This window comes from Festucalex cinctus, chromosome 17, assembly GCF_051991245.1.
Source record: "Festucalex cinctus isolate MCC-2025b chromosome 17, RoL_Fcin_1.0, whole genome shotgun sequence".
Lineage (NCBI taxonomy): Eukaryota > Metazoa > Chordata > Actinopteri > Syngnathiformes > Syngnathidae > Festucalex > Festucalex cinctus.
Genome location: NC_135427.1, coordinates 17674880 through 17701342, shown reverse-complemented (window position 1 = coordinate 17701342; position 26463 = coordinate 17674880). Strand labels below are relative to the sequence as shown.

General features: G+C 35.9%; 2 protein-coding genes and 2 long non-coding RNA genes across 15 annotated transcripts; 2 read left to right on the top strand and 2 right to left on the bottom strand.

The window, feature by feature from the left end:
- The first annotated feature begins 208 nt into the window (after positions 1–208).
- Positions 209–1838, top strand: LOC144004738 (uncharacterized). The gene is made up of 3 exons (XR_013279438.1): positions 209–289; positions 563–586; positions 651–1838. It is a non-coding gene; the product is annotated as an uncharacterized LOC144004738 (long non-coding RNA).
- LOC144004736 (uncharacterized) lies at positions 1358–11778 on the bottom strand. Of its 4 annotated transcripts, XM_077502212.1 has the most exons (7): positions 10854–11778; positions 10722–10751; positions 5961–6030; positions 2911–3002; positions 1838–1866; positions 1565–1751; positions 1358–1463 (listed from the first exon to the last, which is right to left on the bottom strand). In XM_077502212.1, the coding sequence occupies exons 3-7, from the start codon at positions 6005–6007 to the stop codon at positions 1429–1431; spliced, it is 390 nt and encodes a 129-aa protein (XP_077358338.1). In that variant the 5' UTR covers positions 6008–6030; positions 10722–10751; positions 10854–11778; the 3' UTR covers positions 1358–1428. The 4 variants fall into 4 exon arrangements, 2 of the variants coding, with proteins under 2 accessions (XP_077358338.1, XP_077358337.1); XR_013279434.1 differs by adding an exon at positions 2462–2565 and having other exon boundaries at positions 1565–1866; positions 5961–6023; positions 10721–11778; XR_013279435.1 differs by adding an exon at positions 2462–2560 and having other exon boundaries at positions 1565–1866; positions 5961–6023; positions 10721–11778.
- On the top strand, positions 11285–25597 carry exoc7 (exocyst complex component 7). 8 transcript variants are annotated; one of them, XM_077502209.1, is made up of 21 exons: positions 11285–11665; positions 11800–11865; positions 12017–12201; positions 12271–12376; positions 13360–13585; positions 13939–14106; positions 15088–15180; positions 16145–16213; positions 17791–17936; positions 18007–18159; positions 18236–18334; positions 18401–18463; positions 19803–19869; positions 21492–21530; positions 21633–21698; positions 21791–21911; positions 21985–22080; positions 22153–22216; positions 23397–23438; positions 23518–23651; positions 25306–25597. In XM_077502209.1, the coding sequence occupies exons 1-21, from the start codon at positions 11606–11608 to the stop codon at positions 25406–25408; spliced, it is 2166 nt and encodes a 721-aa protein (XP_077358335.1). In that variant the 5' UTR covers positions 11285–11605; the 3' UTR covers positions 25409–25597. The 8 variants fall into 8 exon arrangements, with proteins under 8 accessions (XP_077358335.1, XP_077358329.1, XP_077358328.1 ...); XM_077502203.1 differs by lacking the exon at positions 15088–15180 and having other exon boundaries at positions 11286–11665; XM_077502202.1 differs by lacking the exon at positions 16145–16213 and having other exon boundaries at positions 11286–11665.
- On the bottom strand, positions 23250–26272 carry LOC144004737 (uncharacterized). 2 transcript variants are annotated; one of them, XR_013279437.1, is made up of 3 exons: positions 25963–26272; positions 23741–23921; positions 23250–23643 (listed from the first exon to the last, which is right to left on the bottom strand). It is a non-coding gene; the product is annotated as an uncharacterized LOC144004737 (long non-coding RNA). The 2 variants fall into 2 exon arrangements; XR_013279436.1 differs by lacking the exon at positions 25963–26272 and having other exon boundaries at positions 23741–24385.
- Between the last annotated feature and the right edge of the window lie 191 nt (positions 26273–26463).

Genomic DNA, 26463 nt, shown 5'->3' with positions numbered 1-26463 from the left:
GACGAGCGGTTAACGACTTGGCCTCCGGTTCAGACGAGGAGGGTTCGATCCCCCGTCGGGTATTTTATGGATTTTATCAGGATTTTTTTTTTGTCTAAATGTAGTTGACTTTTTGTCCCCTTGGTTAAATAAAGCTTTTGGAAAAAAAAAATAGCACGTGACGACGAAAACCTATATAAGGTGCGACTAATCGAACGTGAGATCTTTATTTTCTTCACCAGCCTGACGTCGACATCGTCCGCCTGTTCTCCACTCATCTCGGCAAGATGACCAAAAGCTTTGACAACAGGTTTGTTTAATTTAAAGATTCCTTTTAAACTCGTAGTTTGTAACTTTTACCATCTTGACCATTTCAGCGTGCAAACACCTTGCTAGCATGGTAGCTAAAATGTTTGCTCGATCGCGGTCAATGAACGTCAACCGCGTACTAAAATGACACAAACTCATTTGACATGTATGGCAAGAAATGCTCTAATGAACGTTTTTTATTAAACTCTTAAACGGAAGATTTTGAATAACAAGTAGTTTTTAACTAAATCACTGTTTTCTTTCCCCTTTCCAGGAGACGAGCACCGTTTGGCAGAAGGTAGGTTGCCAGCGTTTGTACATTAAACAAATTGAATGAGAATTAACTTTTAATTTGTCCACAGGCTTGCATCTTGAAGCGAATGGACTCCCCTTGAAGTCAACTTGCTTACTTCCCCTATCTTTTTTTCTCCCCATTGGTTAAATGTGCATGCATGTTTCCAAGCTAGCTATGTAATGTCTGTTTTTTGTTTTTGTTTTTTCAGGCCAGCTAGCATGCCGCAGGCGTCCAGCTCGCCACTGGTGAGAAAAAGTCATACACATTAAAATGTGATATGTTTTGAGTTTCAGCACATGGTGAAGATGAGCTACAACATGCTGAATTGCCAACAGAAGGCTTCCAGTGATGTGATTCACGTGACAATCACAATGTATGAATTTCGAAGGGCCCGGATGACAAAATGTTGCGCTGTACACTACCTCGTTAATTAAGTCCACCTTGCAGGCTTCTTGGGAAACAAGTTTGACAGGTTGGCCTCACGTTGCAAGACTGAAGGAGGGTAATGACCTGTCGGGTGACTTGCACTGACCGTTCCTGACTGACATCCTGTTCCCTCCCCTCAGTGTTTGCAGGTAAAAATATCATCTTGGTTTGAAGCAAAGCTGCCTGAGGAACAAGAATTGGGCACCATGCTGGGTTTGAGCATGCTACAAAACAAAATGGCCGATGTGAACTTTTGATAAAACATATTTGAACATGTCTCTTTTTGTAGCCCCCCCCCCCCCCCCCAAAAAAAGCTAGCTGCATTGAACTGCGCTTCACTCAGGACCCTCAAAGGTATGTTTTTTATTTTTTTGTGCTGATGCCTCGATGTCCACTAGGTGGCGCCAAAGCATTTGTGGTCATAGAGAACTGTCTGGCCACCAACATCCTGCACCTGTAGAGGGGGAAGTGAACATGTTGTACATGGTCGTCATTGCTGATTTTTTTTTTTTTTTTTTTTTTGGACATGTTTAATAAAGTGAAATTGAAGCTTGCCTGGTTGTTGTGCGCTTCTTTCAATGTGACTTGAATGTTTTCTTGCTGGTCGGCTTCCTGTGAATGCAGCAGCGTCAGAAAGTACCCTCCGGTCCGGCTGGGCCAGCGTCTCCTCAATGTCCTCCAATGTTGTCGCGGTGAGGAACATGGCGCCCGTCCTGGCTAAGTTGTGGGATCCCCTTCTGTGCTGGTTGAGTTGATTCACATTTCAAAAACGTACTTTGCACAAGTTGACTTGACTCACTGATGTGGTTTTTGTCTTTAGGTCCACACCATCTGCTCCTGCTCTTTCACAACTTCACCTGTGATGACAGACGGTGATCAAGTCATCCAACCTCAAGGTTTTTAAGCCTTTTTTTTTATAATCTTAAGGTTGTTTTTTTTTTGCCATTCTACCATTTAACGTACTCTGCAAAAAATAAAAGGTGAAAAACGTAATCTTTTTCTGAACTTTTTGTAACAATACAACTGCCACATTCCAAAACGTTTCTTAAAATGTATCTTGTAAAAAAATAAAAATAAAGGGGTGTGGCCAAGATGCATGGTAGGTGGAGTTATGCAAATTATGAACAGGATGCAATCTGATTGGTGGATTCTCAGTTAAATGACAATCTGATTGGTTGGCTCCATAAGTGGGTGGGGGTTATGCAAATTACACAATCTTGTGATTTGCATAAGTGGGTGTGTCTATGCAAATTGCACAATATAGCCTGTTTTGTGTGTGAAAGTAGGTGTGGCTATGTAAATCAATTTGCATACTGCCAGCTGATTGGCTGAATCTGAGTGGGCATGGTCAATTATGCAAATCAATTATGAATTTCCCCTAAAGTGGGTGGAGCTATGTCCATTCATTTGCATGTTGTGGTTTAATAGTAGCAAAAATGCAATTTTTCACACCTGGAATAGATCGCAAGTGGATTGTTCACTTTGTCCTCGAAGACGGTTTGGCCTCTGATCCTAGCAGGCTTCCTCAAATCGTGCTGAAAATGTCAACATCTGGCCTTGAAAAATGAAGAAAGCCGGCTCAGACGGGAGGCCCAAAATCTTCGAGGAAAACCTGAACAATCCGCTTGCAATCATTGACAATACATGGATAAATTGTCACCATTTGAACACGTCACAGAAGGAAAACACGGAGACACTGATTCCAGTTGAACAATTTTTCTTTTTTTTGGACACAATTTCATGTTTGACTCATGTTACAAACACTGCTGGCACACCACAGACGCCATGTTGTGTGTGTGTCATGTGAGCCATCTCGCCATCGGACAAAAATTTTTTTTTTTGGGGGGGGGGAATGGCTTTGTGACATCATGCACATTTGCCTTCAAATATTGCGCACACACCTGTCCTTGAGCGGCTAGCTGTCAATGTGATAGTACGGACGACCTGTCCACATGTCAAGTCGGCTGCGTGTTCAACCAACACATCCTCCATCCTGGCAGGGGAGAAAAAAAAAAAAAAAAAAAGTCACATCAAATGACTCACAACTCAGCTAAGTCCAATTGTTAGCTAGCTCAACCAAAAACTGACTGAGTAATGATGCCAAATTGTCATTAAAATGCCGATGTAAAAAAAAAAAAAAAATCAAAGGTTAGCATATGCAATCATCAGTAAAAGAACAATTTTTCAAACTATTCACATGTGCATTTGAAGTCGCACGCATGCCTTCAACACATATTAAAGTTGACATCATCTACCTGTCAATCAATGAAGTCCACTTGGTCAAGAAATCAGAGTGTACCTAATATTTGGACACTTGATTAGGTACACTTGAGGCTATCTACTGACACCTCATCACTTGTCTATCGATTATCATAATCTCTATACATGAGTCAAAACGACAAGCAAACAATTTGGCCATTTTGGATAAAGTCATTGGCTACATGAGCGCAACCAAAAAAGCAACTGACTGACATCTCTCCATTGGCCAAACACGATTCATCGACACGGAAGCACGCGCAACCACACAAGTACATCGTTCAATGATCCTCCACATGTGCTTTCATTTTTTATTTTTTATTTTTTTAAACAAATAGTATTTATTTGAGTAAATAGGCATTTAAAATAAAAAATAAAAAAAGACGTTGCTTTGATTTAACTTTTTAACATATTTATTTTAATAAGTAGGATTTTTTTTTTTTTAAATACATTTGAAAAAAGTTTTTTTTTTTAACTTTTTTTTTTTTAACTTTTTTTTTTAAACTTTTTTTTTTAACAAATTGTATTTTAACACCCTCCTGAAGCTGCTGCCCCCACGACCCGACCCCGGATAAGCGGAAGAAGATGGATGGATGGATGTATTTTAACAGACAATTTTTTAAGAAATAATTTGAAAAAATACGTTGCTTTGATTTATCTTTAACGAATAGTATTTATTTTAATAAGTAGGCAATCTTTTTAAATATACATTTGAAAAAACAAGTTGTTTGATTTAACTTTTTTTTTTAACAAATACTATTTATTTTAACAAGTAGGCATTTTTTTTTAAATACATTTGAACAAAATTGCTTTGATTTAACTTAAATTGTATTTATTTTAATAAAAAAAATTTTTTGTAAAATACATTTGAAAAAGGAAGTTGCTTTGATTTAACTTTTTTAACAAATATTTATTTTAATAAGTAGGCTTTTTAAAAAAAAATACATTTGAAAAAAGATTTTGCTTTGATTTAACAGACAATCTTTTAAGAAATAATTTGAAAAAATAAGTTGCTTTGATTTATCTTTTTTAACGAATAGTATTTATTTTAATAGTAGGCAATTTTTTTAAATACATTTGAAAAAACAAGTTGCTTTGATTTAACTTATATTGTATTTATTTTACTAAAAATATTTTTTATAAAATGCATTTGAAAAAAGAAGTTGCTTTGATTTCTGTTTTTTTTTTAAAAACAAATAGTATTTATTTTAATAAATAGGCAATTTTTTAAAATACATTTGAAAAAAGTTGCTTTGATTTAACTTTTTAACATATTTATTTTAATAAGTAGGATTTTTTTTTTTTTAAATACATTTGAAAAAAGTTTTTTTTTTTAACTTTTTTTTTTTTAACTTTTTTTTTTAAACTTTTTTTTTTAACAAATTGTATTTTAACACCCTCCTGAAGCTGCTGCCCCCACGACCCGACCCCGGATAAGCGGAAGAAGATGGATGGATGGATGTATTTTAACAGACAATTTTTTAAGAAATAATTTGAAAAAATACGTTGCTTTGATTTATCTTTAACGAATAGTATTTATTTTAATAAGTAGGCAATCTTTTTAAATATACATTTGAAAAAACAAGTTGTTTGATTTAACTTTTTTTTTTAACAAATACTATTTATTTTAACAAGTAGGCATTTTTTTTTAAATACATTTGAACAAAATTGCTTTGATTTAACTTAAATTGTATTTATTTTAATAAAAATTTTTTTTTGTAAAATACATTTGAAAAAGGAAGTTGCTTTGATTTAACTTTTTTAACAAATATTTATTTTAATAAGTAGGCTTTTTAAAAAAAAATACATTTGAAAAAAGATTTTGCTTTGATTTAACAGACAATCTTTTAAGAAATAATTTGAAAAAATAAGTTGCTTTGATTTATCTTTTTTAACGAATAGTATTTATTTTAATAGTAGGCAATTTTTTTAAATACATTTGAAAAAACAAGTTGCTTTGATTTAACTTATATTGTATTTATTTTACTAAAAATATTTTTTATAAAATGCATTTGAAAAAAGAAGTTGCTTTGATTTCTGTTTTTTTTTTAAAAACAAATAGTATTTATTTTAATAAATAGGCAATTTTTTAAAATACATTTGAAAAAAGTTGCTTTGATTTAACTTAACAAATTGTATTTATTTTAATAAAAAGAATTTTTTGTAAAATACATTTGAAAAAAGAAGTTGCTTTGATTTAACTTGAACAAATAGTATTTATTTTAATAAGTAGGCAATTTTTTAAAATACTTTTAAAATACATTTGAAAAAAAATGCTTTGATTTAACTTAACAAATTGTATTTATTTTAATAAAAGAATTTTTTTGTAAAATACATTTGAAAAAATAAGTTTTGATTTAACTTTTTTTAACAGTATTTATTTTAATAAGTAGGCAATTTTTTTAAATACGTTTGGGGGAAAAAAAAGTTGCTTTGATTTCTTTTTTTTTTTTAACAAGTAGTATTTATTTTAATAAGTAGGCAAGTTATTTAAAATACATTTAAAAAAATAAATGTTTATTTTGTTTATATTTTCTAAATAATTCATTTTGCAATCATTTATGTTTTTTTTGTTTTTTTTTTAAGCACATGTTGCGAAGCATTGAATGTTGTTCTGTTTGTCCAAGTACATCAAAGTGGCATCAGACACGCCTGGTCAAGCACACAGCATGTGAAAAAAAAAAAGTCGACTCACCTGTGGAAAAGCAGCTTTCCAGGTACATGCTTGTGTTGTCGAGCCATCCGTGTCCCAAACGGCCTCCATCATGTCAACAAAACACCAATGGAAGCAGTCAGTCAAGCTCATTTGCATAAAACTAAAAGTTTTCATACAATTGAAATACTCCTAAATATTCATGTCACTACTTCCTAAATGTCATATTTTTCAAGTTTTGATGACATTCTGTCTGTTGATTATTTTTCATAGAATACAAGGTGATACATGGAGTCAGCAAGCAGGTGAGTGCCTTCAAAACTAAGCCACGCCCCCTCCCGGTCACTCCGCTCTGCTGACTCCACCCGTATCACGCCCATCACCCGCACAAGACCGGCCTTCGCCAACCGCTGATGCCACGCCCTCTGGAATTTATGCTGCATTCAAGGACGGTCGGAAGTCGGAAATATCCGAGTTGAAACTTCCCAGTTCCGACCTCAAAGCGTTCGAGGTGAAAGTAAACAACCAAAATGGCGGATAGTGATAAACTGTTTTTTATTTTGGTCCTCAAAACTCAATATGACCTCCAGAAAACGTACCTTTTTGCAATTTTGCTTCATTTATTTATTTATTTTTTAATCTTATTTCCTAAGCATTCCATACAGTTAAATAGTTGACCGTATAATTTCACGCAGGGATATAGCGACAATACTGTCACGTATGTTACGTTGCATGAAGTTATGGCAAATATTTATGAATGAAGAAAGCTCTCTTTCCTTTACTTTTCCTTTTATTATTTTTTGAACATATAAACAGATGAACAGCAGAGATAAAACAAAAAACAACAATCAAAATAGAAGAAAATCCCAATAACATAATCATTCAATTAATCATAACTTACATGTTCAAAAGGGAGTAGGAAGAAGTTAAAAACTTATCTAGTCCTACCCCTTTTACTAAATATATTTAAACTTATTTCATTATTAATACAATTTTAATTTACTAATTATTAAAAAATAATAATAAAATAATAAATGATATATATAACCCAAGTTATATATATATATATATATATATATATATATATACACACACACACACACAAGTGCACTTAACATATTCACATTTACCAAAAACATATATACATAAATTTACTAAACATATACCATAATACCTATCCAGATCACTTACACATACTCACATGTACATTTTTCATATACTGGTCTGACATAGATAATTTTTTGAACTTTACTTTTAAACATTTTTTTAAACTCCAGCATTGAATCACAATTTTTCAGAGCAATTTCCAAATGATTCCACAGATCAACACCTTTTACAGATACACACCTTTGCTTAATATTTGTTCTTGTTTTGGGTTTTTTGTACACACTTGTACCCCTTATATCATAAGGACTGTGTCTAATTTCAAATAACTTCTGAGTACTGTGGCAGAGTAAATTGTTATAAACTTTATACATTATTTGTGCTATTTTAAAATCCACCAAGTCATAAAATTTCATTGCATTTAATTTAATAAATAGTGGATGTGTTGGCTCTGTATACTTTGATCCATTAATAATTCTTATAGCTTTCTTTTGCAATTTGAAAATGGTGTTAGTATTTGTTTTATATGCCATTCCCCATAATTCCACACAATAGGTCAAATATGGTAATAATAATGAACTATATAATATATATAATGATTTCATGTTTAAAACATCCTTACTTTTATAGAGTATCCCTATGATTTTTGACATTTTCCTTTTAACAGTTTCTATGTGTGGCTTCCAACATAATTTATCATCGATAATAACTCCAAGGAATTTATTTTCATTCACCCTTTCTATTTCAATTGAATTCACCATAATTTTGACTTGATGAGTGATTTGTCTAGTGCCAAAAACTATGAACTTGGTTTTATTTAAATTCAATGATAATTTATTTACATCAAACCATTTTTTTAATATATTCAATTCATACTCCACAGTAGTCAGAAGCTGCTTCAGGTTTTCTCCTGAACAATAGAAAGTTGTATCATCAGCAAATAAGACACTTTTCAATGTTTTTGAGACACAGCAAATATCATTTATATACAGTATAAATAATTTAGGACCGAGCACAGACCCTTGGGGAACTCCATGAGTGATCTTCATGTGTTCTGATTGTACATTATTAAACTGCACATACTAATATCTATTTTCCAAATAACTTTTCATCCACTTATAAGCTAAACCTCTTATTCCATATTTCTTTAATTTATTCATTAATATAGAATGATCTATAGTATCAAAAGCTTTTTTTAAATCCATAAAAATCCCAACAGTAAATTTTTTATTATCTATTTCGGTAGATATTGCTTCTACAAGCTCCATGACTGCCATTGAGGTGGTCCGTTTTTCTCTAAACCCATATTGGGTTTCACTTAAGAGCTTATGTTTCTCAATAAAATTATCCAATCTATATGAAAATAATTTTTCTAGAATTTTTGAGAACTGTGGCAACAATGATATTGGTCTGTAGTTATTAAACGTGTGTCTTTCTCCACTTTTATGAACAGGAATGACTTTGGCTATCTTCATTTTTGATGGAAATATACCAGTTTTAAATGAGAAATTACAAATATATGTAAAAGGTTGTACAATATATTCTATAATACTTTTTACTAATGTCATATCAATGTTAAGACAGTCAGTAGACTTTTTATTTTTTAATGTTTTCACAACATTTAATACTTCAATATCATTAACACCATTAAGGAACATAGTGGATGAATTATTTACAATGTTCTTATCTATTTCATGTTTGTTTCTTGGCTCTGGGATTTTGTTTGCCAAGTTGCTGCCCACGTTAACTAAATATTCATTAAAATTATTAGCTATGTCAGAAATTTCATCAATTACCATATCGTTATCTTTTATAAAATATTGTGGAAAATTTGTTTTTTTAGAACTTTTTTTAATTACATGATTTAGTGTTTTCCATATTTCTTGTGTATTGCTTTTATTCTGTTCTAATAATTCATAGTAATAATCTTTCTTTCTTATTCGAATAATATTTGCTAATTTATTTTTATAGATCTTATACTTTGTTTCAGCTTCCACAGTTCTCAATTTAATAAATCTTTTATATAAATTATTTTTCTTTTTACATGCCTTCTGTATCCCCTTCGTCATCCATGTCTTATTTGGACCTTTATACTTTCTTGTAATCTTAATTGATGGACAATGTTTATTATATAAAGAAATAATGGTTGACTGAAATTCACTATATGCAATATCAGGATCGTTATTTGAATAAACCTCAGACCAGTTGTGTTTCTCTAAATCCAACTTAAAGGCAGCCATGGAGCGTGTTGTTGCTCTAGTTTCAAATGTGTAAGTAATCGGCTTCATTTTTTTATCAAAATAATCATAAAAAATTGCAAAAATCGGGAGGTGATCACTTATATCATTAATAAGGAGTCCACTTTCTATTTTAAGGTCAATTTTATTTGTGAATATATTATCAATTAGTGTAGCTGTATCGATTGTTATTCTACTAGGTTCTATGATAACAGGAAATAAACTATTACTATACATCATATTTATAAAATCTGTTGTTTTCTGATGTCCATTAGGATTTAATAAATCAATGTTAAAATCACCACACAATATTCGCAATTTTTTATCATTTGTATAACTAAGGATATCTAGTTATATACTCGAGTAAATTGTGTTTTGCCATTCACGGTGACGTCACATTGTAGTCCGCCCGTGAAGTCGGGGTCCTTGGTTTTTTTCCGACTGGGCGAGTGGAATTTCCGAGTTCAGGGGGTGTTCCCGGGCGCACTTCCTGGTTTGAACTCTGATATTTCCGACTTCCGACTATCCTCGAATGCAGCATTATGCTGTATTCGAGAATGGTCGTAAATAGGACTTTTCCGAATTCAAACCCGGAAGTGTGTACGGCCCTTGACCTCGGATATTCCACTTGCGAAGTCGGAAAATAAAAAGACCCTGACTTCACCGACGGACTACAACATGACGTCACTCTACAATGGCGACCCGTTTGGAAACAGACCGTGAATAGTAAAAAACAATTTACTTCAGTATAAAGATAACTTTCTTCAATCATAAAGTGAGAGATTTGAGAACCAAAATAAAACTAAAAAAATTACCACTATCCGCCATTTTGGTTGTTTAATTTCGCCTCGAACACTTTCAGGTCGGAACTAGGGAGAAAAAAAGAAAGAAAGAAAGAAAAAAAACATCCTCGAATGCAGCATTAACTGATGGACCACAATGTGACGTCACTCTACAATGGCGACCGTGAATTATTATTTTTTATTAAAAACACAATTTATCAAAATAAAAATACGTATTTATCACTATCCAACAACTTAGTTGTTTACTTTCGCCTCGAACGCTTTCAGGAAAAAGCAACTCGGATAAATTCCGACCATCCTCGAATGCAGCATCAACGAATCCCACAAGGCATCAGGTACACTCAAAACATTTTCAAATCCTCAAACTGGATTTTCGTTCATCCTGCTGGCTGTTATTTTTTGTATTATTATTATTATTATTATTATTATTATTATTATTACTATTATTATTATTATTATCTCACGCGTATTCGGTTTTGACAAGTGGACTAATAAACACATTTTTCACTGGACAATCGTATCGTGTCTCGTTAGATTGTGTAAACGCACTAAAATGTTTTCGAGTCTAATCTAAATAGGAGACGATGGTTCTTTTTAAACAAAAATATACTTAGCGGACCATGCTGCGAAAACATGGAAAAAGTTTAGCACGAGTTACCTTTTCACAACACGTCGCCACTTTTCTTCATCTGACGTGCAGGGAGACGAGCAGCAGCCGACGTGGAGACAATATTCCTTTATTGTGAACGCCTCTGTGCATATAAACAATCCAAAAATACATACTAACGAACCAAATAGAACGCGGCACTGCAAAAAACGTGCTGAAAACAAACAAAACGCCAAGCAAACGATTCCTTTGTTCCTTTTCCGGTCGGTGTTTAACTTCCGTGTCAAGCCGTCGCGAATAACGAACTAGAGGACAAATTTGTAATTAAATGCGTGTCGAACGGTATATCCACAATTCAAAGTTTAAGCTTTAAACATTTTAAATTAGTCGTTCTGTACTTAAGATCAGTCCATAGCAGTAGCGACCCTATGTGGAAGTGTTGGGAACTGCACACGCGTGACGGACACTGAAAATTAATTTAGAATTTACAATAATTTTTTTTATCCACTTTTGGTCTCATTATACCACTAAACACATTTATGTCAAAGCCTGATTAAAAAAATACAATACAATAAAAAACCCTGAACAACATGGGCGAAACGCTTCCTGCCGGAAATTTCTTTTTATAGTACTTTCAAAATAAGAGTAATCATGAACCGACGCTTTACAATACATGAATAAAAATGTCGCAGCGCTGACAATAAATTATTTTATATGTTTTTTGAAAATCAGCAATAGTTTGACAGAAGCAGTTAAGTAGTTTACCTTATTTGTTCCGTAGAAAGGTATTTTGCTTTGAAGTCATACCCAGAAGCGTCTGACGAAGCTGTAGCTAGCTCGCGTAGCCTATCCTCTCGCGACCAAATCATGAATTTGGTCACCTAAGTGGACTAGTTTGTTGCTTTTTAATCAGCAAGTGGGCGGCTTGTTGCCAAGATGATCCCCACCGAGGACGCGTCCGCCAGGAAGAGAGAAATCGAGGAGAAGCTCAAGCAGGTCGTGCGAGTTTACAAATTTAAGCCTCACGTCTATGAACGCCTTCACTGTTGTTGTTGTTGGAATTGTGGTGTTGTTCCCCTACTCGCTTTCATTTCACAAGGAGAACTAACGCGGGGTGTCTTCTTGTACAGGAACAAGAGACTCTGGCATTCATTCGCGAGAACCTGGAGAAGAGTGATCAGCTGACCAATGGAATGGTCAGACACACACACATACACACACACACACTCAACAAATTGCTTCTAGGTGTTGAAATATTAATGTGTTAGTCAAGGTAGACTTGTCCATCCTTGGCGTCAGACATGTTTTGACCCCAACCTGTGTGAACTGTGTTTGATGGTGTGACAGGTGTCTATCCTGTCGTCGTTCGAGAGCCGTCTGATGCAGCTAGAGAACTCCATCATCCCCGTCCACAAGCAGACGGAGAACCTGCAGCGTCTGCAGGACAATGTGGACAAGACGCTGTCCTGCATGGACCACGTCATCAGCTACTACCACGTGGCCAAGGACACGGACCGCATCATCAGGGAGGGGTGAGGAGTGCTGGGGTGGGGTGGGGTGGTGTCGAGTTGATCCTGACACTGTTGTCGTTTGCGCCCCAGACCAACGGGCCGCCTGGACGAGTACCTGGCGTGCATTGCCAAGATCCAGAAGGCCGTGGAGTATTTCCAGGACAACAATCCCGACAGCCCTGAACTCAACACGGTGGTATGACTTGCCGCTCGTCCCTTCAGACGCATTTTACGCATGGAATGAATCACACTTGACGTGTCACCAACCTTTTTCTTTTCAAAGTGCTCTTTTTTTTTTTTTTTTTTTGGTACTTTTCATAGTTTGAAAAGTTTGAAGTGGTGTGCATCGCAAACCAAAACAAGATGGCCGCCGAATGACAAACAAGCTCGTTTACACGAGAACAATCATTATTACTCATGGATTTGCTCACTATCAAACTTATTTTTGTTAACTAAAACTACAATTGGGAGAACAAAAAAGCATTTTTGTTTAAGAAATAAAATATCAAAAATGCTTTTAAAGAACTAAAACTAACTGAAAGTACATTTTACATTGATAGAAACTGACAATAATTATCATGCATGAGCTTTTGGGCTTCATTTTAAATATATTGCAAATACTTGTGCACTGAGCAAATACTCCATATATTAAAAAAAACAAAAAACAACTAAGAGTAATCAAAATTAAGCTAAAAATAAGAAAAACAAATAAAAACTGAATTTTAAAAAAAGTCAAAATGAAGTAAAAAGGAACTATAAAGAAAAATTCCAAAACGATTATAACCCTGCTCGTTATTCAGTCAAACCTTTCCATTCGTAGTTTGCTGTTCTCAATGTCAGCCAGTGCAGTTAAATTATTGCTTTGGCGCCATCGTGTGGCAAAGAACAGCGCTGAAGTGAGTTGATGAGCTTCAGTGAGACAAAAGTAGTGCTTTGCCGTCATTGTATGTTATGCTGCAGCGCAGGAACTATGTCGCAGTACGTTGATGAGCTCCATGTCGACAAAAAGTGTGTCAATTGAGTTGCTTTGGAAATATGGCTACAGTATATGCTCCTCCCCCTCCCTTCGACCAATAGCGAGGCAGCACTGAAGTTGGTTACGCCCCTCCATAGTGGGGAAAAAACAAATGGCAGCTGTTGTTTGAAAGAATGTTCCTTCAAAACTGTTGTGTTCCGCAGAAAGGACTTTTCGAGAAGGGCAAGGAGCTCCTGGAGGCGGAGTTCCGCGGCCTCCTGACCCGCTACAGCAAGCCCGTGCCGCCCGTCCTCATCCTGGACGCCATCGGCGCCGCAGACGACGAGCTGGACGTCCAGGAGGACGTGGTGCTGGAGCACCTTCCGCAGGCCGTCCTCCACGACATCATCTGCATTGGCGGATGGCTGGTGGAATACGGACGCAATCAAGGTCAGACTCTCGCGCGGCAAAAAAAATCCATCTCAAGGGACGGCCATTTTTTTTTTTTAATGCTTTTATTGACACAATTCAACACACATATACATTCAAGAACATATCTTGCATCGTGACAAAATCTTCGTTCATTTTAAAGATAACTAAAATACACAAAAAATAAATAAAATAATTGAAATAAAATAGACATTTCACATGAAAACAGGTCAAGGGGTCCCGTTTTCACTTTCATGTTAATCATCTGAACCAAAAGTGTAGATATTTAAAAAAAAAAAAAAAAAAAAAATCTGTCATTTGCTGTGAAAATAATGTTATGTTTTGTTTTTTTCCCCCTGCTGTTCATCTGGCAGATTTCATGACGGTCTACTTCCAGATCCGCTCGAGCCAGCTGGATCGTTCCATCAAAGGGCTGAAGGAGCACTTCCGCAAGAACAGCGCGTCTTCGGGCGTCCTCTACTCGCCCGCCGTCCAGGCCAAGCGCAAAGACACGCCCACCAAGAGGCTTCCCAAGAGGCCCGGTAAGACTGCGTCGTCACCTCTCGCCGTACGGCCACCATATTGGATGTGGCAGGGGGGGCAGGCAAGGCAGTGCATTTTTTCGGTTTGTTATTATCAATGTCGGTGCGACCCAGTTAGTGCTACAAGTGTGACACGTGGCAACTAGTAGAAGCTCATCACGTCACACTGGTCAACTCGTGCAAGAAGTTGTTGTCCTCAGTTTCCGCTTTGCCACATCCAATATGGCGTCATCCACTAATGGCGTATGTGTACTTGTGGTTACCGTGTTGTTATTAACCCTTGGCTCTCCTCTCTCAAGTTTGTGTTGCTGACACTTGTCCCTTGCTAGGAGACCACCTCAGTCGTCGTCACGGCGATGACGCAGCATGTGTGTGCGTGTGTGCATGAGTTGGAAGTGGCGCTAATCAAAACTACAGTCAACCCCCCGCCCGGCTGCTAGATGGTCAAATCGTAATGTAGCATGTAGTACCACGTCGTGCCTCACTACTTGTGGGGCAGCACCGAGCTGCACCTGAACACATGCCGTAAGAAGAAAAGGCAGATAAGGTCCTCAATGAAGCTACAGTAATAGTTTTCACAGGCAGAAAATATGCCAATAAATATTGTCGTATGTTTTCGTAATCGATTTATTTGTCGAGCTTTTTTTTTTTTTTTTTTTTTTTTTTTTTTTTTTTTTTAAATGAGTATTATATGGGAAACATTTTTTTTTATTATTATCTGATTGACTGCGTAATATAAAAACTGTCCAGATGACGCGCTGGTTATTTTTGTGGTAAGTGTGGAATGTATCCCCCGAGGCGAGGGTTGACTGTAGAACTAACTGCATGCGGTCTGTGGTGGTCTTCGGTGGTCTCTCACTGGTTCTCTCGGCTGTGCTTTCTTTCTCTACTTTTGCTCTTCTTCCTGTCGGGATCCTCCTGACTGACCTTTGCTGACCTTCCTCCTCCTCCTCCTCCTCATGCTGCTCTTGGGGGTGCCAGGGACCATTCGCAAGGCTCAGAACCTTCTCAAACAGTACTCACAGCATGGGCTGGATGGCAAAAAGGGTGGGGCCAACCTGGCACCTCTGGAAGGTAACTGGCACACGTCTTCTTTATCTTCTTCTTCTTCTTCCCTGTGGTGTGACGGCGTACAGTCACAACAGCGCTGATGCGGACGGCACACTTGGGACTGGGGACTTGGACCTTAGATTTATTCTTTTTTTTTTTTTTTTTTTTTTTTTTTATAAATACAATTTATTAAATAAATATAATATATTTTTAAATTAATAATAAATATTATATATAATATATAATTAATATATATTTATTTTAATATACTTATTAAAATATATTCTAATAATAATAATAATAATTATAAATATATATACATTTCTATTTTATATATAATAATATTAATTCTATTACATTTATTTCTAATTTATTATATAATATTATATAATAAATTTTGAAGATTTTATCCCAGTATGAGATGAACCAGAACATCTTTCTTCGTCATATCTTCCTCCTCTTCCTCGTCCTGTTCTTGCTCCTCCTCCTTTTCGACCTTCTCTTCTCCTTCCTGTTCCTCCTATTCTTCTTCTTCTTCTTCTTCTTCTTCTTCTTCTTCTTCTTCTTCTTTTTCTGTTCTTTTTCTTCTTTTTCTTCTTCTCCTTCCTGTTACTCCTTCTCTCCTTCTTATTTTCCCCGTCTTCAACCTCCTCCTCTTCCTCTTTTTGTTCCTCCTCTTTGTCCTCCTCCTTTTACTTCCTCTTCTTAGTTGACCCCTCCTATTTCTACTGTCGCTGCCCCTCCTCTTTGCCGTCACCCTCCTCCTCCTAGTCATGTTTGCTCCCTTCCGCCCGCTCGTCTGTGGTCGTGCTTGCGGTCCGCGGTGGTGAAAGGGGGCTCTGGTGCGGTGCGGCCGAGCTGTTGTGACGTGCGTTCACGTTTCTTGCGTCTGGGTGCTCGGTGGTGGGCCGGTGTGGAGTTTAGCTTTGCCCCTCCCCCCCAAGGGCCTCGTCTAGGCGGTGCGGTCTGACGAGGTCCGTCTCAGCAGGTTTCGATCACGACCCGCGGGTCAGACTCATCTCTGAGGCGCTGGCCGACAAGCACGCTGGCCCCCCAGGTGAGTCCCCACCCTCCAACCCCGCCCCCACCCGGGCCCAGTCGTTCTCTATCGGACAGACTTTAACACGGAGAAGAAGTCAAAATACTTGTTTTCATTTTGAATTTTGGGATTTCATTTCAATCATTGCAATTAACCAATTATTGCAAATGTTTTGGAAGGTTAAATGTAAAATGATGTTACAATTATTTACACAAATCTTTTATTGATGACATCAGTGAAAGAAAAGGATCAAATAAAAAAAAATAAAAATATGAAATGTGGGAAATTGTATCTTTAAATAACTCATTTGAAAAATAAAATTTTTTAATTTTTTTTTTTTTTTTTTACGCTAACTGCCCCATAATTAATCAGCTAAAAGAATAGAAAATACACCAAATTAATTAAATTGCTTATCAAAATAATACAATAATTTCTTTTTGCTCATATTTATAATTACAGTAAACGCCACAATGTATATTCATAATTAACTATTCACAAATGTTTTTGAAGGTTAAATGTAAAATGATGTTACAATTATTTCCACAAATCCGTTATTGATGACATCAGTGAAAGAAAAGCATCAAATAAAATCAATATATGAAAAATGTGGGAAATTGTATCTTTAAATAATTAAATAATTAAAAAAAATATATTATTTTATTTCCGCTAACTGCCCCATAATTAATCAGCTAAATTAATAGAAAATATACCAAATAAAATGTTGTTTATCAAAATAAGACAATTTGTTTTTACTCATGTTTATAATTACAGTAAACGCCACAATGAATATTCATATTTAACTATTCACAAATGTTTTTGAAGGTTAAATGTAAAATGGTGTTAGTTATTTATTTAAATCCATTACTGATGACATCAGTGAAAAAAACCCATGAAATTAATATATGAAAAGTGGGAAATTGTATATTTAAATAATTAAATTGTTTAAAATAAAAAAAAAAATCATTTTTAGAAAGTACTCTTTTTTTTTTTTTCTTCTTTTTTTTAATTAATCAGCTTAATGAATAGAAAACGAAATGTTTTTTATAATACAATTTTTTTTACTCATATTTCTAATAATATAATATTCATATCTCATTTTTCATAAATTATTTTTAATGAAATAATTTCAATAAAATTGAATAATGGATTGTAATGAATTTATTGAGTGCCGCACAAACGACTAAAAACATTTCACTTGCAAATAAAGTCAAAATAAGACAAAGTAAAAACAAAGTTTGAAATAATATTGAAATATTTTGGGATCATAGATCGTGTAATATTTACACTTTATTAATGGTATATTATTAATCATGAATATACAAATGATATATTTATTAATCTGAAAAAATGAAAGATGGTGTTCAATGTGTAACGTTTGCTTTAATTTATTTTTATTCAAAAATATCACTCCAGGAATAAGACAAGTTTGAAATATTATTCAACCATTTTGGAATCTTGGTTTGTGTAATATTTACACTTTATTAAAGGGAAATTATTCATCATGAATATGCAAATGCTATATTTCTGAATCGGAATAAATGAAAGATGGTGTTCAACGTGTAACTTTTGTTTGGTTTGTTGCAAAATGTGTCCAGGCAAGGACGAGGGCCTGGACGCGGAGTTGGACGCGTACGTGCACTGCATCAGCGCCTTCGTCAAGCTGGCGCAGAGCGAATACGCCCTCCTCAGCGAGGTTATCCCCGAGCACCACCAGAAGAAAACCTTCGACTCGCTCATTCAGGTGACCACGCCCCCCGACTGCACCGCGTCTACGCTCTTCCGGATGTTCGACGTCAACGTGTCTCCTGCAGGAGGCGCTGGATAACGTGATGCTGGAGGGCGACAACATTGTGGGCGCTGCCCGCCGCGCCATCTTGCGCCACGACTACTCGGCCGTGCTAGCCATCTTCCCCGTCCTCCGCCACCTCAAGGTCAACAAGGGCGACTTTGACGCCACGCTGCAGGTAGGCGGCAACGGGTGGGCGGGGTCAGGGAGGCGGGGTCTGTCGGGCTTGACGGTCTTCGTGTTTTGTTTTGGAGGGCACGGCGGCGAGCACCAAGAACAAGCTGCCGGCGCTCATTGCGTCCATGGAGAGTATCGGCGCCAAAGCGCTGGAGGAGTTTGCCGACAGCATCAAGGTAACTTTTCCTCGCCTCTTCATCATCATCGTCATCATCATCTTATTCATGCTGTCGTGTCCCCAGAACGATCCCGACAAGGAGTATAACATGCCCAAGGACGGCACCGTGCACGAGCTGACCAGCAACGTAAGACCAAACGTTTTGTCTACGTCGTCCACTTCCTGTCTGAGGTTATTTGAGTCAACTATACCTAATGAAAAAAACTAAAACTAAAGTTTAAAAAATAATTTCATTAATGTAATCAAATAAAAGCGAAAAGGAAAAGCATTTTCGCTTTTATTTGATTACATTAATGAACAGCGATTAGCAACACATTGCACACAGTGCAAGTCTCACCGCCTCCGCTTTCCACATTAAAGATGATAACTTTAGTATCTCCACTTCCAAATACCTCAGCGCCATTTCCTTGTTTAGCCCCGCCACTTGATGCCATTAAGTCTCACTCTCACTATAGTAGAGCGACGCCATGTCGCATGCACTGTATGGCACCGCCCAATGCCAGATTTAATTAAAAAAAAAAAGTTATAAAAAAAAAAAAAGAAAAGAGAAAATAAAATAAATAATAATAATACTATAATAACCGGGCGGCACGGTAGTCGAGTGGTTAGCACGTCCGCTTCCCAGTTCTGAGGTCTCCGGTTCGAGTCCAGGCTCGGACCTTCCTGGGTGGAGTTTGCATGTTCTCCCCGTGCCAGCGTGGGTCTTCTCCGGGTACTCCGGTCTCCTCCCACATTCCAAAGACATGCATGGCAGGTTAATTGGGCGCTCCGAATTGTCCCTAGGTGTGCGTGTGAGTGTGGATGGTTGTTCGTCTTTGTGTGCCCTGCGATTGGTTGGCAACCAGTCCAGGGTGTCCCCCGCCTACTGCCCAGAGCCAGCTGAGATAGGCGCCAGCAGCCCCCGCGACCCTTGTGAAGAATAAGCGGTCAAGAAAATGGATGGATGGATATAATAACCTCATATCTTTATCCGAGTCTAAAAAACTAAAAACTAAAAAAAAAAAAAAAAAAAAAAAAAAGCAAAAATACATTATTTTATAAATGAAAATATTATATTTACAAAACTAACTAAAACTAACCATAATGATAGCAAAAATGGTTTTGGTTTTAGTCTTTGGAAATTAATTTAATGCACGAGCCTTTGGGGATGATATGAAATATGATTTCATGTAGATTCATTTTGATAAATAGAAAAGCACCTTCAGTGCTCTCCCATGGTGATTTTTTATTTTTTTTTAAATATTGCCCACAAGTAACACACTATAAAAAAAAAAAAAACTAATACTCAAACTAAAACTAAGCATTTATTAAATAACTAAAACTAATAAAAATGAACAGGACCACCCTGAAAACTAATTAAAACTAACTCCGTTTAAAAACAAAACTCAAAAAATGAAATGGAAAAAATGACAAATTCCAAATCTATGATAACCCTGTTTCCTGTGTGACTGTGGCTCCCCCTTCAGGCCATCCTCTTCCTGCAGCAACTGCTGGACTTCCACGAGACAGCGGGGGCCATGCTGGCCTCGCAAGGTTAGCGTGTTAGCATGTTAGCGTGTTAGCGTCCGCACTCTGCTTGACCCCCGTGTGGACCCACAACCTCAACCTCCACAAAATCTCTCGTCCTGGTTTGCGTCCGCAAATTCACCACATTCTTGGAGTGTGACGATATATCGATATTGCGATAAATCATGATACTTTGTCTCCCGATAGATTATCGATACGCCATACGCCAAGTCTGTCAATATTTGTAGTTATTATTCAACCACTCTAGAGGGAGCTCTTTATAAGAGTGGCAGGGAAATGGACACGTCTTCAGGCAAAGAAGAAGACTCATCAGCGCACTTGTAAAACTTACTAAAAATTGTGTATTATAGCTTCAATTTTAACATTTTAAAACATATTTGATGTTTTTGAAGCAGACAATTTCTGAGGAATATTAATATTGATTTAATTGGATTTAATATTTCAGTCATTTATTTATTTACTTTTTCAATGTTACACAAAAAAATATGTATTATATTTTCAATTTTAACATTTTAAAACATTTATGTTTCGACTTTTTGAAGCACACAATTTCTGAGGAATATTAATATTGACTTAATTGGATTTAATATTTAAGTAATTGTATTAATTTATTTACTTTTGCAATGTTACACAAAGAATGTGTATTTTATCTTCAATTTCAACATTTTAAAACAATTTATGTTTCCACTTTTTGAAGCACACAATTTCCGAGGAATATTCATATTGATTTAATATTTAAGTAATTTTATTTATTGATTTACTTTTGCAATCTTACACAGAAAATTATGTATTATATCCATCCATCCATTTTCTTGACCGCTTTTTCCTCACAAGGGTCGCGGGGGGTGTTGATGCCCATCTCAGCTGGCCTTGGGTAGTAGGCGGGGGACGCCCTGGACTGGTTGCCAGCCAATTGCAGATGTATTATATCTTCAATTTGAAACATTTGAAAACATATTTTATGTTTCAACTTTTTGAAGCACACAATTTCTGAGGAATATTAATATTGACTTAATTGGATTTATTATTTAAGTCATTTTATTTATTTACTTTTGCAATGTTACACAAAAAAAAATATGCACCATTTTTTCAATTTTAACATTTTAAAACATATTTTATGTTTTGGCTTTTTGACTCACACAATCGCTGAGGAATATTAATATTGATTTAACATTTAAGTAATTTTATGTATTGAGTTACTTTTGCAAACGTTACACCAAAAATAAATGGTGTCAGTTTATAAAATGAAACAATTGACTATTTGACTGATTTGACATGTTATTTGTATTTGTTTAAAAAAAAATAAAATACACTCACAAGTTTGAATATTGTGTACAAAAAGAAATTATTTTCATCCGTTTATGTCCTGAGTCGTCTTATCCTTGATTATTGTGGATTTATGACCTGACCTATATATGGATAATGGCGGTATATCGTGAGATAATCGTTATCTGTATCACATATCGTATTGTATCGTCCCACCCCTCCCAGCTTCCACTTCCTGCTTGTCGCATGCCACTTCCTGTGCTCCTCCCCCCTGCTGACGTTTCTACTTCCTGTGCACTAACATCTTCTTCTTCCTCTTTCTGGCCTGTCGGGTTCGGGTTCGGCCACTCCCCTATTTTTAGTCCTGGGGGACACTTACAATATCCCTTTAGACCCAAGAGGTAAGCACGCCCCCTAGAGGCCTTTTTGTGCTACTGCAGCAACGGCAAATGGTTGGGCCCGTTGCCCTGGCAACCCTCACGCTTCCTTTGTGTTTTTTTCAGAATCCACGTCGTCATCAAGCAGCTACACGTCGGAGTTCAACAAGCGCCTCCTCAGCACGTATATCTGTACGTACGCACGCACGTGCATGAGCACACGAGCACGCACACCTGACGGTCGTGGTTTTTTGTTTTGGGTTTTTTTTTGTATATGTGTTCAGGTAAAGTTCTGGGCAACCTTCAGCTGAACCTGTTGAGCAAGTCCAAAGTGTACGAGGATTCGGCACTGAGCGCCATCTTCCTGCACAACAACTACAACTACATCCTCAAGTCGCTCGAGAAGTCAGAACGCGCGCGTGTGCACGTGTTACGTGGGTCATGTGACACGTGTGTTAACGTGCATGTGTGTGCGTAGATCGGAGCTGATCCAGTTGGTGACGGTGACGCAGAAGCGGGCCGAGACGTCCTACCGAGAACTCATCGAGCAGCAAATACACGTTTACCAACGCAGGTACAAATCTTCATCATCCTCTTCCTCGCCGCCATCATCGATTTGTTGTGCTCTTCTCTTTTTTTTCATCAGTTGGCTGAAAGTGACGGAACACCTGACGGAGCGCAACCTGCCCGCTTTCCAGCCCGGCGCCAAGGTCAGGATCGAACCAAAAATGCACTGGAACTGACTGGAAAAAAGAAATGACAAATGAAAAAAAAAATATAAACTAAAAATCATACCAAATCATATATAAAAAAAACTGACAAAATATATATATATACTGTGCTGTATAATAAGTAAATAAAAAACAACAACATAATACACTTTGGCACTGCATAACTCATGACGACAGGCACCATGAAAAATGCTGAGTTGTTCTGCGATCAGTTATCATCATTAATCAGTGATAATTTATTAAACCTAACACTGTGCCATCCAAACAAATGAGCTCTACTGTATAAATGTTAAGGATGATGAATCTAATATATAGACAGATCTCTGGCCCCACATAGTTAGTCATCATGTGCTTTTTGTAAGAAGCAGCTTTCACAAACAAAACCGATTTAATCATAGTTTTGAAGTTTTATGATTCCCATAGTGGCAGTTAAGTTCTGTCACATTATTGATAACCATGTCTTGCAGCAAAACCAAAGTACACAAACATGCATTTTTTTTTTTTTGTTCATATTAAACTACATATAATTTATTTTCAGTTTTGGTAATGTTTATTATCAAACATTTAACATTTATTTGTTGTACTTGTTGAGTACTTTAAAATATAACATACTGTATAACAAATACAGGTATCATATGGATTTGACAGTTAGGTACATTGTAACAAATTTCTGTAAAAGCTATGGGTAAAAACTAAGTACAGTAATTTCATATATAGTTAGCGTTCAAATACTGTAAATTTTATTGTAAATTTTACAGCAACTATGTTTTGGCATGTACAGGTATATATTTGGATTACATGTAGCTATATACAGTAAAAATTTCGGCGGGTATAGGAAAATAAGCTAATAGCGGACCCCATATTGTCACCAGAACAAGGACAAGAATTCAGCGAATTGGTAATATTTTAGTGCAAGGGCAGTCTGCATCGTCTTCACGTCGCATTTCTCTGATAAACAGGCAACATTACAACTAACGAAACGAAAAAAAAACATATTAAAAAATATCTATAATTTACGGATTTTTGAAAAAATTTTTAATTAACGTGGATTTCCATTATCTCAAGTATATTTTGTAACGTAACATCCGCGATAAACAAGGTAACACTGTATCCATATCTGGCCCCGGGATGCGTGGTCATGGCTCTCGTCTCCTTTCAGCTCAAGGACAAAGAACGGCAGGTGATCAAGGACAAGTTCAAGGTCAGAGCGCCGACCGGACTCGTGCGTGCGTGCGTGCGTGTGTGTGTGTTTGACGGTGGCGTGCATGCGGGTGTGTCAGGGCTTCAACGAGGGCCTGGAGGAATTGTGCAAGATCCACAAGGGGTGGGCCGTCCCAGACAAGGAGCAGCGAGACTTCATCCGCCTGGCGCAGAAGAGAGCCGTCACGCACGCCTACGCCGGATTCCTGCACAGGTACGCGCACATGCAAATTGCTTACAAGATATGTTTTCCGGTAATTGATTCATATTTCGTGAGTTGCACATGAATTTCTTGCCACGTACATCATCCACGCTGTCGATGACGTCACAATTGGACATAAGCCAGAAAGAATTTGGCCCCTCCCTCCAATCGTCCGCCCTGGAAATGCTTGATGAAATGTGGCGTCCATAAATCCGTCTGTCCATACATCCGTCCATCTGCGGTGGCGGTTTTAAGAAAACGATGACGGTTGATTTTGCAGTCCTTGTGGAAGAAAATTGATTGACCGTTGATTGCACACATGACTCCAAATAAAAAATAAAAAAAAATACTTCAAACAAATCTGCTCGTGACTTTTGTAAGAAATTCTTACAATTGTAAAGAGATTTTATGGACACCCTGACATGTTATACACAGTACAAAAGTTTGCCACTTTTGAACACCATTTTTCTACACTTGTTTTTACTTATGTATGATTTTATTTTTATTTTTATAAAGATTTTAATTATTTTCAATGCAGTTTTTCCACTTACAGTTTTGCAGTTGTTGTTTTTTAAAGATTTTCATTTGTTCACACTTTTTTTTTTTTTTTTGCATTTTTCTGATTCAGTACTTTTTTAACATTTACCCCTTTTATTTTTTATTTTTAAAATTTAAATTCATGAATAATTTTATTTAAATTTATTTATTTTATTTTTTTATTTCATTTTTATTGTTTTTTTTTTGTTTTTTTTACATTTACCCCTTTTGTTAGACTTAGTTAGACTTGACTTTATTGATCCCTTTGGTTATTTATTTTTATGAAAATTAATAAATGAATAATTTTATTTAAATAATTTTTTTTATTTAAAAAAAAATGCAGATTTTTCCTTAAACATTTTATAGATTTTCACTTGTTCGCACAAAATCTTTTATTATTTTTCATTTTTCTGATCCAATACTGTTTTTTTGTTTTTGTTTTTTTACATTTACCTATTTATTTATTTTTATTACAATGAATAAATAAATAATTTTATTTTAATTTTTTTTTTTTAAATTGCAGATTTTTCCATAAAAAGATTTTCACTTGTTCGCACAAACCTTTTTTTTTTTTTTTTTTTTTTTTCTGATGCAGTACTTTTATTTACATTTCCCCCTTTTTATTTATTTTGATTTAAATGAATAAATACATTTATTTAAATTATTATTATTTTTATTAAAAAGAAATTAGATTTTTTTTAGACATTTTAAAGATTTTCACTTGTTCACACAAACCTTTTTTTTTTATACCGTTTTTCTGATCCAATACTTTTTTTTTCTTACATTTTCCCCTTTGTTTATTTTTATTTGAATTAATAAATAAATAATTTAATTTAATTTCCTTATTTTAGAAATTGTTTTTTAGAAATTTTTAACATGTTAAATATTTTCACCTTATTAAAAAAAATCCAGTTTTTTGATTGATTGATTGATTTAAATGAATAAATAAATAATTGTATTTAAATGTAGTGATTTTTATTTAAAAAACATAAAAAAGGAAACAATTTACACACTTCTTTTTAAGGCCATATATATATATTTTTTAAACATTTTATTCCAAACACTTGCCATGCTTTTCTTTTCTTGACTTTTTGTAAATGTGAACTTGCACTTGCACTTGCACTTGCAGATGCGCCAACCTGCCGTTCACCAAGAACCCGGAGAAGTACCACAAGTACCGTCCGGAAGAGGTGGAGAACATGATCGACCGCCTCTTCGACACGTCTGCTTGAACTACACGCATGGATGGATTTTTTTTTTTTTTTCGCGGTCAATAAAATACATCAGAAAGGCATCAAACTGTCCCTTACGTATTTGATATTTTCCCCCAAAAGGGATATTTTACATGGATTGACTGGTTTAGTAAATTAGAAAAATCCCTTATAAATTTAGACTGTTAAGGAAAATAAAATAAAATAAAATCAATCAAATCGTTTTTATTTTTATTTTCAAAGAACAGATTGTGTGTGCAATGGTCACCACTAGGTGGCAGAATCTCTCCACCCGAAACAGGTGCACGTTTTTGCACAACTGTGGAGGACCATGAGTGGCAAAATGAGCTCCATAAACGTCAAATGAGAAAATGCGTCGTGAAGTATTTTTCATTATTACAACACTACACAAGGAAACACATGCTAAGTCAAGTTAGCAGCTAACTAGTGAAACGTTGCCATCGTTCACGTCCTTGCGACCTACAAAGATTACAAGTGTGCGTGTTTGTTTGTGTGTGACATCATCGATGTGCTCTTTATTTTTATTTTTTTTCGCATTACGAACCGTCACTTGCCTTTGGTGCCGGTTGGCGTGGGTTCGATCCTCCGCCTGGGAGAGGCCCATGTGTGGCTTACAAGAAGTAAGCTTGTGTGAGTGAGTGGATGTATAAAAAAAAAAAAATATATATATATATATATATTTTTTCGCATTACATTGATACAAAATCTCAATATGTATTTTTGTGGGGGCGGAGGTGTGTGTTGATAGCACTGACATTAGTTAGCCAGGACTAAAGGAAAAGAAGTTAAAAAAAATACAAATAAATGCCAGAGAGGTGACCTTATCCCATGGCGCCCCTCTCTGGCAGGGAGAGGAATTTGTCCGTCGGTATGCGCACCTGCGTTTGGGAAAGGGGGGGTGGGTTACAGGATCTGAAAGTCCAACAACATCCTCTGAAGACGCGCACATGCTTCACACGTACTTCAAAATAAACACACAGACACAAAATTCCCATCCATTCATCCTTTTCATCACTTCCTGCTTCCTTCCGGCACAGAAATAGTCAACAACAACA

Excerpts from the sequence above, each read along its gene's own strand:
- LOC144004736 (XM_077502211.1), bottom strand. The coding sequence starts at position 6,007 with ATGGCTCGACAACACAAGCATGTACCTGGAAAGCTGCTTTTCCACAG. Across the intron at positions 3,003-5,960 it reads GGAAAGCTGCTTTTCCACAG|GATGGAGGATGTGTTGGTTG; the intron begins GTGAGTCGACTT and ends CTCCCCTGCCAG. Across the intron at positions 1,752-1,837 it reads TGAAAGAGCAGGAGCAGATG|CACAGAAGGGGATCCCACAA; the intron begins GTGTGGACCTAA and ends CAACTCAACCAG.
- exoc7 (XM_077502209.1), top strand. The coding sequence starts at position 11,606 with ATGATCCCCACCGAGGACGCGTCCGCCAGGAAGAGAGAAATCGAGGAG. Across the intron at positions 12,377-13,359 it reads GCCCTGAACTCAACACGGTG|AAAGGACTTTTCGAGAAGGG; the intron begins GTATGACTTGCC and ends TGTGTTCCGCAG. Across the intron at positions 21,699-21,790 it reads CCTCCTCAGCACGTATATCT|GTAAAGTTCTGGGCAACCTT; the intron begins GTACGTACGCAC and ends ATATGTGTTCAG.